The 10,925-nt window shown below is 28.6% G+C and overlaps 1 protein-coding gene across 1 annotated transcript; it reads left to right on the top strand.

Annotated features, from left to right (window-relative positions):
• The first annotated feature begins 2,469 nt into the window (after positions 1-2,469).
• Positions 2,470-4,995, top strand: LOC136078763 (uncharacterized). Its single transcript, XM_065794563.1, has one exon. The coding sequence runs from the start codon at positions 2,470-2,472 to the stop codon at positions 4,993-4,995; it is 2,526 nt and encodes an 841-aa protein (XP_065650635.1).
• The last annotated feature ends 5,930 nt before the right edge of the window (positions 4,996-10,925 follow it).

Below are 10,925 nucleotides of genomic sequence, written 5' to 3'. Positions count from 1 at the left end.
TAAACCAATATTGATGATGAGTCTTATTTCACGTTAAATCACTCCAGTATCAATGGAAATGATATATTTTATACAAGTGATGTAAAATCTACTCCGTCTACCGTTAAATACCAAACAAAACAAAAGATTCAAAAAAAATTACTTCTATGGATTGCTTTTTCTGAAAATGGAATTTCTCCACCTTATTTTGTACCAAGTGGACTGGCTGTAAATCAGAAAATCTATTTAAACAAATCTATTAAGAAGAGACTTATTCCATTCATCAATAAGTATCATTCAGATGGTCCATATGTATTTTGGCCAGATTTAGCATCATCTCACTATGCAAAAACAGTAATCATGTACCTAACCAAGGAAAACGTGGATTATGTTGAGAAAGCGGATAACCCTGCAAACTTGCCAGAATGTCGTCCTATCGAAAATATTTGGAGTATTTTGAAAGGCCTTGCCTACAAGAATAATTGGCATGCAGAAAATCTTAAAAAATAACGTTCTAGAACCAAGTATTGTCTTAATAAAATTGATATTGAGCTTATACGGAGCCTAGCTCAGTTTATACCAGGCCTAGTTGATAAAGTCAGAAGAAATGGTTTAATTGAGAACCAACTGATTATATATTTAAAAACTAGAATAAAGATACTTTCTAGAACATTTTTTCCTTTTTGTTTTATCTTACTTCTTTAAAGAGATATGTGTCTTTAAATCCAGTCTCGTTTTTTAGTTGTCACAATCTTTTATGTAATAACCAATTTGGTTTTAAAAAAAATAATTCCACAGAACATGCAATCATCCAATTTGTACGAGAAATCACAATTTCTTTCAAAGATCCCAGTTTACATTAGGTGATTTTATTGACTTGTCGAAGGCTTTCGATACTGTTGACCATGAAATCTTGGTCGAAAAACTGAAATACTGCGGAATAAACTATATAACTATAAAATGGCTTCAAAGTTACTTATAAAACCGCAAATAATTTCTTTTTAACAATGATAATCAAAGGCATCTTCTAAATATTTCCTGTGGCGTTCCTCAAGGTTCTATCTTGGGGCCACTTTCGTTCTTAATCTATATAAATGACTTAAATAAAGCCTCAAATATCATGTTTGCCGACGAAACCTTTTTTACACTATGAATGATGAACTTAAAAGTCTGAACGTCTGAAAAAAGTCTAAAAAAAATTTATTCCTGAATAATAATGACATACCCAAACTCTTTTCTACAATGTGTGAAGAACTTAAAAACATATCTACTTGGTTCAAGTTTAACAAATTAACTCTTAACATTAATAAAACCAAATGGATTCTTTTCCATTTGCTCTCTAAAAAACGCAATTTACCCCTAAATTTGCCCAAGATATTTCGGTAGCCCTATAGTCATAGATAGCGATAGAATGTTCTAATTGATGAAGTTGAACCAAAAAGAGATTTTGCTACAAAATTTTTAGAAGTAATTCTCAACTAGAGCATTACATGGAAACCATATGTTAATAATACTCAAAAATATCTAAAAGTAACAGAGTATTATATAAATCCAGATTATATCGAAACAAAAAAGTCTTAACCCAGCTTTATTATTCATACCCATTTAAGTTATGCCAACAAAGTTTGTGGAATGCCTTTAGCACCGTCAGAAGCATGCGATCCGCTTGATTAATTTTACGGATCGTTTTACTCATTCCAAATGATTATTTATGGAGATAAAAATACTTAATATTTACGAGCTCAATGTTTATAATGTTTATAAATAAATATATACTTAAAATTAAAAATTTTTTATATGAACCAATTTGCAGAACAAATTTTGCATTTTATTTCGAGCACCATAACTTTGGAATAAAATTGTTATATCTAGTTTTGATATTTTCAACACTTTTCCGATCTTTAAAAATAAACATAAAAAATTTATTCTATCTATTGATGATAGGTTTAAATACTTTTTTATGATAACCACGTATTTGTCTTTTTAATTGTAAGACTGTTGTATTTTCTTTTTCCTATTATAAAGAGATATCTTACTTTACTTACTTTGTATATATTTATTTATGGTATTTATAAATTTGCGCTTTTATAAGTTCTAACGATAAAATCCAACTTTTTTTTATTATATATAACATTATAGATTTGATTTATATTTTCAATTTATAACACGATTTGTTGTAATTTTTTATTCTTGTTAATGTCATCATGTAAAAAGTTTTAAACTTGTATAAGGTTCTGATGATAAGATCAGCGCCGTAACTAGCTTTTCTAGTGCCCTGTGCAAAATTTCATTTTTCGGCCCCCTAAGCCTAACTTTTTTTTGGAAAAATTGTAAATAAAAAATATATTTTAATTTATTATTTTTAAAAATTTCTTTATTAAAATTGCACTTTTCTCGCTTTCATTTGCGCAAATTCATTTATAACGTCGTCATAATTAATATCTTTAACAATGTTATATTCAATAGATATTATTGAAAGATAGTTTATATATGAGCCCTATTGTCAAACCAAGTTTATATATGAACCCTATTGTCAAACCAAGTTTATATATGAACCCTATTGTCAAACCAAGTTTATATATGAACCCTATTGTCAAACCAAGTTTATATATGAATCCTATTGTCAAACCAAGTTTATATATGAACCCTATTGTCAAACCAAGTTTATATATGAACCCTATTGTCAAACCAAGTTTATATATGAACCCTATTGTCAAACCAAGTTTATATATGAACCCTATTGTCAAACCAAGTTTATATATGAACCCTGTTGTCAAACCAAGTTTATATATGAACCCTATTGTCAAACCAAGTTTATATATGAATCCTATTGTCAAACCAAGTTTATATATGAATCCTATTGTCAAACCAAGTTTATATATGAATCCTATTGTCAAACCAAGTTTATATATGAATCCTATTGTCAAACCAAGTTTATATATGAACCCTATTGTCAAACCAAGTTTATATATGAACCCTATTGTCAAACCAAGTTTATATATGAATCCTATTGTCAAACCAAGTTTATATATGAATCCTATTGTCAAACCAAGTTTATATATGAACCCTATTGTCAAACCAAGTTTATATATGAACCCTATTGTCAAACCAAGTTTATATATGAATCCTATTGTCAAACCAAGTTTATATATGAATCCTATTGTCAAACCAAGTTTATATATGAATCCTATTGTCAAACCAAGTTTATATATGAATCCTATTGTCAAACCAAGTTTATATATGAATCCTATTGTCAAACCAAGTTTATATATGAACCCTATTGTCAAACCAAGTTTATATATGAATCCTATTGTCAAACCAAGTTTATATATGAACCCTATTGTCAAACCAAGTTTATATATGAACCCTATTGTCAAACCAAGTTTATATATGAACCCTATTGTCAAACCAAGTTTATATATGAACCCTATTGTCAAACCAAGTTTATATATGAACCCTATTGTCAAACCAAGTTTATATATGAATCCTATTGTCAAACCAAGTTTATATATGAATCCTATTGTCAAACCAAGTTTATATATGAATCCTATTGTCAAACCAAGTTTATATATGAACCCTATTGTCAAACCAAGTTTATATATGAACCCTATTGTCAAACCAAGTTTATATATGAACCCTATTGTCAAACCAAGTTTATATATGAACCCTATTGTCAAACCAAGTTTATATATGAACCCTATTGTCAAACCAAGTTTATATATGAATCCTATTGTCAAACCAAGTTTATATATGAATCCTATTGTCAAACCAAGTTTATATATGAACCCTATTGTCAAACCAAGTTTATATATGAACCCTATTGTCAAACCAAGTTTATATATGAACCCTATTGTCAAACCAAGTTTATATATGAATCCTATTGTCAAACCAAGTTTATATATGAATCCTATTGTCAAACCAAGTTTATATATGAACCCTATTGTCAAACCAAGTTTATATATGAACCCTATTGTCAAACCAAGTTTATATATGAACCCTATTGTCAAACCAAGTTTATATATGAACCCTATTGTCAAACCAAGTTTATATATGAACCCTATTGTCAAACCAAGTTTATATATGAACCCTATTGTCAAACCAAGTTTATATATGAACCCTATTGTCAAACCAAGTTTATATATGAACCCTATTGTCAAACCAAGTTTATATATGAACCCTATTGTCAAACCAAGTTTATATATGAACCCTATTGTCAAACCAAGTTTATATATGAACCCTATTGTCAAACCAAGTTTATATATGAATCCTATTGTCAAACCAAGTTTATATATGAATCCTATTGTCAAACCAAGTTTATATATGAACCCTATTGTCAAACCAAGTTTATATATGAACCCTATTGTCAAACCAAGTTTATATATGAACCCTATTGTCAAACCAAGTTTATATATGAACCCTATTGTCAAACCAAGTTTATATATGAACCCTATTGTCAAACCAAGTTTATATATGAACCCTATTGTCAAACCAAGTTTATATATGAATCCTATTGTCAAACCAAGTTTATATATGAACCCTATTGTCAAACCAAGTTTATATATGAACCCTATTGTCAAACCAAGTTTATATATGAACCCTATTGTCAAACCAAGTTTATATATGAACCCTATTGTCAAACCAAGTTTATATATGAACCCTATTGTCAAACCAAGTTTATATATGAATCCTATTGTCAAACCAAGTTTATATATGAATCCTATTGTCAAACCAAGTTTATATATGAACCCTATTGTCAAACCAAGTTTATATATGAACCCTATTGTCAAACCAAGTTTATATATGAACCCTATTGTCAAACCAAGTTTATATATGAATCCTATTGTCAAACCAAGTTTATATATGAATCCTATTGTCAAACCAAGTTTATATATGTTTAACCAGTTTAACCAGTTTAACCAGTTTTGTACTACATACTGTGCATTATATATTCGAAAGAAAATCTTTTTTCCATTTTCGATATGCCTTATACTTTTCCCATTTTCAATTATAAACTGAAAAAAGTAATTCTTTCAATGATTGATTTAATCAATTATTTTTAATTGTAACTTTATATTTTTTTTAGAAAGTTTATTGTAAAACGCTCTATTTTATTGGTAATGTATTGATGTGGTTAATATACACACGCAAGTAAAAGGTTCTGATAATATGGTCAGTACGGTCTTCTTTCAGAAACCTTCTTTGTGTTCATGAAAGTAATTTATTTTCTATGACAACAAATGCATACTAAAAAAAAAAAAAAAAATGTCGAAAAAAATTCTCGTCAAAAATTTGTTGTTTTTATTGTTCACTTTTTTTTAAAGTTCTGACCCTCTCTTTTATTAAGAATCCCCCATTTACTTGGCAAGTGAGAGCATTCATCTATTTGTCATGTTTCGAACTGAATAGCTTTGACTAGGATTGTTTGCCATAAACAAAAACTTACGAAAATTTCGCATTTTTATCTTCCGTATTTCAAGTTGCTATTGCGGATGTTGTACATGCACAAATTCACCTTCCGTAACGCATTATACGAAATAAAAACATAATAATTCCGTAATAACTCTACGACAACAAACTTGCGAAACAAATCATTTCGAAAGAATACTTGCGAAACAGTTCCTTACGGAAGGAGTGTTTCGGAATGTGCGCTTACGGAATAGACTCGAAAGCATTCATTAAACTGTTATACAAAAAAATGTTGTTATTATATATATATATATATATATATATATATATATATATATATATATATATATATATATATATATATATATATATATATATATATATATATTTCCGAAAGGTCTGGTGAGCACAAATGATATTATTATTTTAGTGAAATAAAAAACCCTTTTTAGTTTAAAGTACATGTTTCGAACTTACAGAGTTCATCACCAGTTTAAAATGACAAATATAAAAAATTTTCAATATATAGGTTACAAAGTAATTAAAAATCCATTAAGAATTGCTAGTCAAAAAAAACTATTTATAATACATAATTAAAATAAAAAATGTAATACAAAGGAAATAATAAAAATACACTCAAATTTACAGTTAGCATTCATTACGCAAAAGGTATTGTACAATAAAGGATGTTAATATAAGTTAGATAAGAACAATTCAATACCTCTGTGCCTAACTTGTTTGTTTAACTCAGGGTTCTGCCATTTTAAATAAAGACTTTTTTTAATTTCTAATTCAGTTTCCCTATTGGCAGAATCCAGAATGGTAAAACATTCTGCAGTAGCTTTATTATAACAATCAATGTTGGATTTAATTTATTGAAATATATGTGACCAAAATTTTTTATATTTGTCATTTTAAACTAGTGATGAACTCTGTAAGTTCGAAACATGTACTTTAAACTAAAAAGGGTTTTTTATTTCACTAAAACAATAATATCATTTGTGCTCACCAGACCTTTCGGAAATATATATATATAGATATACATATATATATATATATATATATATATATATATATATATATATATATATATATATATATATATATATATATATATATATATATATATATATATATATATATATATATATATATATATATATATATATATATATATATATATATATATATATATATTAGACCACTTCAAAACTGTATATAAAAAACATAATTTTTGAACTTTATTTGGGCTACCCTTTGATTTGATGTGGTTTGTGGTCAGAAAAATTAGTTCCAAATTGCAAACTTAAATAATGTGTTTTAGGGACAGCTCAATTATTTTACTTTTTAACAGGTCCCTATTATTTTGAAAAAAGAAGTTTTTTTCAAAAGTATGTCATGTTGGGTCTAAAAAGTAGCGAAATTATATAAAGATTTTAAAAAAAAAATGATAATTTCATACTACAATTATTATTTTAGATTTAATTGCGCAAAAACTATGGTTTTTTAACTAGAAATAAAAAAAGTACATTTTTACAAGTTTTTAATAAAAATAAAAATTTTTTAATTTGTTTTTTATAAAACAATTATTATTATTGAAATTTATATATTATTTTGCTTCTTTTGAGTACCAGGTTGACCTACTTTTAAGAAACTTTTTTTTTTTAATTTTTAGGACCCCATTGAAAAGTAAACTTAAATGAGCTGTTACTGGAATAATTTTTTTTGAAACTCTAATGATTTTTTTTGCTTTGAAACTCTAATTTTTTTTCATCAATTAACAACAATATTTAAACATCTAGCCACTTATTTATTAAAACATATTTTTTTTGAACTGGTCTAATATATATATATATATATATATATATATATATATATATATATATATATATATATATATATATATATTATATATATATATATATATATATATATATATATATATATATATATATATATATATATATATATATATATATATATATATATATACAGTATTGTGCAAATTAGTTCGCACAGTGGTTGAAATAACACAATTATTTGCCACATTGAAGTTTTATTCAAAAAAAACATGTCAATGGTACAAAATATGATATAATTAATAGGAGATATGACCTCCTTTTGCTTTTACAAGCATTTTAACACAATTTGGCTTAGACCAATTTGACAATTTGGATTCGACCAAAGTTGAACACATTTTAGTCACTTGCTCATCATGATACCAGGTCCTAATTACAGCACAAATTAGCTTTGCCACTGTCGAACAGTCTTCTTTCAGGAGTCTTTGTTTGATTATAGCCCATAAGTTTTCAATGGGATTGATTTCTGGAGAATTTCCAGGCCAGTCTAAAATCTCCAGTCCACTTTCTTCAAAGAATGTGCGCATTTTACGTGAAATATGGCATGGTGCGTGATCCTGCTGAAAAGTGCCATCTCTATCAGGAAAGTCCCTTGTCATACTAGGAAGCAAATGAGTCTCCAAAATAGCCTTGTATTTATCACTATTCATCATTCCCTCTACGTTAATGAGTCGTTCGAGGCCTTTAGCACTAAAACTACCCCAAAACATCTTCTTAGGCGGATGTTTGGGTGCTTGTTGAATATGTCCTGACCGAAGCGGTTCACCTTTGCTTCGTCTCACAAACTTTGACCTGTAGTCATGGACTTCAAAATGCGATTCGTTGGAGAATACTACTTTTTTCTAGTCGTCTGCTGTCCATTGAGAATACCGATGTGCCCATTGAAGACGTTTTCTCTTCATAACCGATATCAATAACTGTTTCTTTAGAGGTTTTCTGGCAAATCTGCCAACTTCAAGGAGCCTTCGTCGGACAGTTGAAGAAGAAATATTTACGCCTGATGTGGACAAATCTCTCTGAAGGTCTGCACTTGTTTTCTTAGGATTCTTTATACTTTCTCTGATGATAACTGTATCATCGCGAGGTGTTGTCTTGCGTTTTCTTCCACATCTTCCTTGTCGCAGTGTTGAAGATTCACCAGTGTCTTTTTTTCTTTTCAAGATGTCACCAACGGTTGACTTGGCCACCTTCATTTTCTTTGAAATCTGTTTAATGCTCAAACTAGCATGTTCTTTAAGAGCTATAATGCTTGCACGTTTCTTGGGAGTGATGTCCATTGTGAATACGAGGTGAATAATCCGTCACAACCTTTCTGCACAAAGCCTAGAGTAGCACTGAAGCCACTGATACGTTTGCTAGAATGTCTTCCCGGCAGCAAAGAGTTGCCAGACACCACTAGACTACAGTAAAACACTTATTTATCTGAAAAAATAAGAGAATCTTAAGTATCATAGCTAATAGTTGGGCTTATTGTGAAAATTATTCCAATTTTGCCACTGTCCAAACTAATTTGCACAATACTGTATATATATATATATATATATATATATATATATATATATATATATATATATATATATATATATATATATATATATATATATATATATATATATATATATATATATATATATATATATATATATATATATATATATATATACAGTGACCTAGAAAGGTTAAGAAAGTTAGGATAGGGGAGGGTGGATGAAGCATAAATTAAAGGGGTCTAAAGCAGTTAAAATGTAAATAGAAAAAACTGAAACTTTGAGTTAGTTTTGAGGGAAAAGGCAACGCTCCCTCCGCAACATGGGTTCATCCATAAATGATGTCAGTAAATATAGGGGGGGAGGGATTGCTGGAAAGTTTGACACTAATTGACAATGGGGAAGGGGTGTTGAGGCCGAAATGATGTCAATTTAAATTATTTTTTTAGTTTTAATGAGCAGATTTTAACGGTATTTACATCTACTAAATTGTATAGAAATGATGTTTTATTTGTGGGGAAATTAATATTAAATGCGGGGAATTTGATATTACATTTTATTAAATTATTTATAATATAATATTATAAATTAATGTAATAAGTTTCCCAGAGACATTAAATAAATAACAACTACTAACGTAAAATAAAAATTACTATCGTTTTATCAATATATTACCATTTGACTGCGAATCAAATTATGTTAGAAATATTAACTCTTTGTATATAAAATTCACAATCGTTACTCGCTCCCTAGCGGATTATAAAATGCGGTTCAAAGTTAACTCAAAAAAGTAAACTCATAAATTTGTCATTTTTTGAAATTAAATTGTCGTTATTTCAAATACCAAACTCTAATTGCTCTCTAGTTGATTGTAAAACGTGATGCAATCCAAACACATAAAGTCTATTGAAAATTCGAAACGCTAATTTCTCCCTAGCGGGTGGAAGAAACTCTTTTAAAAAGCTTGCGCTAACGATGAGCAAAATCATTATTCTGATTGTGATATAAACAATACTAATAAATCAATATTAAAATATGGATAAAACCGCTTTACTTAATTTATTGATGGTCTCGTATGGAAATGCTCATCCCGATAAAAAAAAGGCTAATATTCAGAAAGAAGTCGATAGTATATGGAATTCATTAAAAGAAGAGAAACTGGCGCATTTGGATCTTGAATCAAGAGTAATGTATTTAATCAATTTATTTAATGAAAAGGCAATGAAGTTCAAGAGCAAGCAATTATCATTTTGGGCCATTACTCCAAAACAGTCTGCCCCCACGTATGAGCGATCTGTTATTGACGATCAACAAAGTGCATTACCTTTGAGTTTGTTGACCACGAAAAATCAAAAAAATGCAAGAACAGTGGTTCAAGATCGACTCAATTCTGAGATTGCAGCTTTAAGTTGTGAAGTTGCTGGACTGAAGACTAGAAAGAGAAGTGGATTTATTGATGAAGCTGAAGAGGATGATTTGAAAAAGAAAAAGAAGAAACTAGCTCATCTATGTAAAGAACTGGCCAAAAAAAAGTATGATCAAGCTCAACAGAAGAAAAATAGTGAACTGAAAAAAGCTAGAATGAAGGAAATCTGCTTGGAGCATCCAAAAGTCAAAGAAAATTTAAAAATCAGAAAGAAACCTGGTTGACCGTCATTAGAAGTAGATCAACCTCTTCTTTTGAAGGCAATTATGGATATTGCTCTCCATGGTTCGTCCGCTGATGAAAGACGTCGGTCAGAGGTTCTTTGGGTAATGATAGCTTAGCTATGTTTGTTAATATTGTATTTGTTAAAATTTTACTCTTAATTAGTACTTGCACTATTGTAAATATCCTTGAAATGTGAATTTCAAGATTTGATTTGAATATAATTTACGAAATAAATCTTGTTTTCTGTAAAAAAATTAATTATATCCAAATACATTTCTTTATTATTTAGAGCATTAAAACTCTCGACGAATTGACATCCGAGATGAACAAAATTGGATTTGCAATCAGCAAGAGCGCCCTCTATACTCGTCTACTTCCGAGAAGTTACAGAACATTAGAAGGCAAAAGGCACGTCAAAACAGTTCCTGTTAGATTGATCAGTCCTCAGAATGAATCTCATTTAAAACATGTTGACGGACTCTTTTGCAGTTCAACTATAAAATATGTGGAAGAAGTTTGTTCTATTTTAGGGCCAGATGAAGT

This window comes from Hydra vulgaris, chromosome 03, assembly GCF_038396675.1.
Source record: "Hydra vulgaris chromosome 03, alternate assembly HydraT2T_AEP".
Classification (NCBI taxonomy): Eukaryota; Metazoa; Cnidaria; class Hydrozoa; order Anthoathecata; family Hydridae; genus Hydra; species Hydra vulgaris.
This window is presented reverse-complemented; position numbering and strand designations above follow the sequence as displayed.

Coding starts and splice junctions, on each gene's coding strand:
- LOC136078763 (XM_065794563.1), top strand. CDS start 2,470: ATGAGCCCTATTGTCAAACCAAGTTTATATATGAACCCTATTGTCAAA.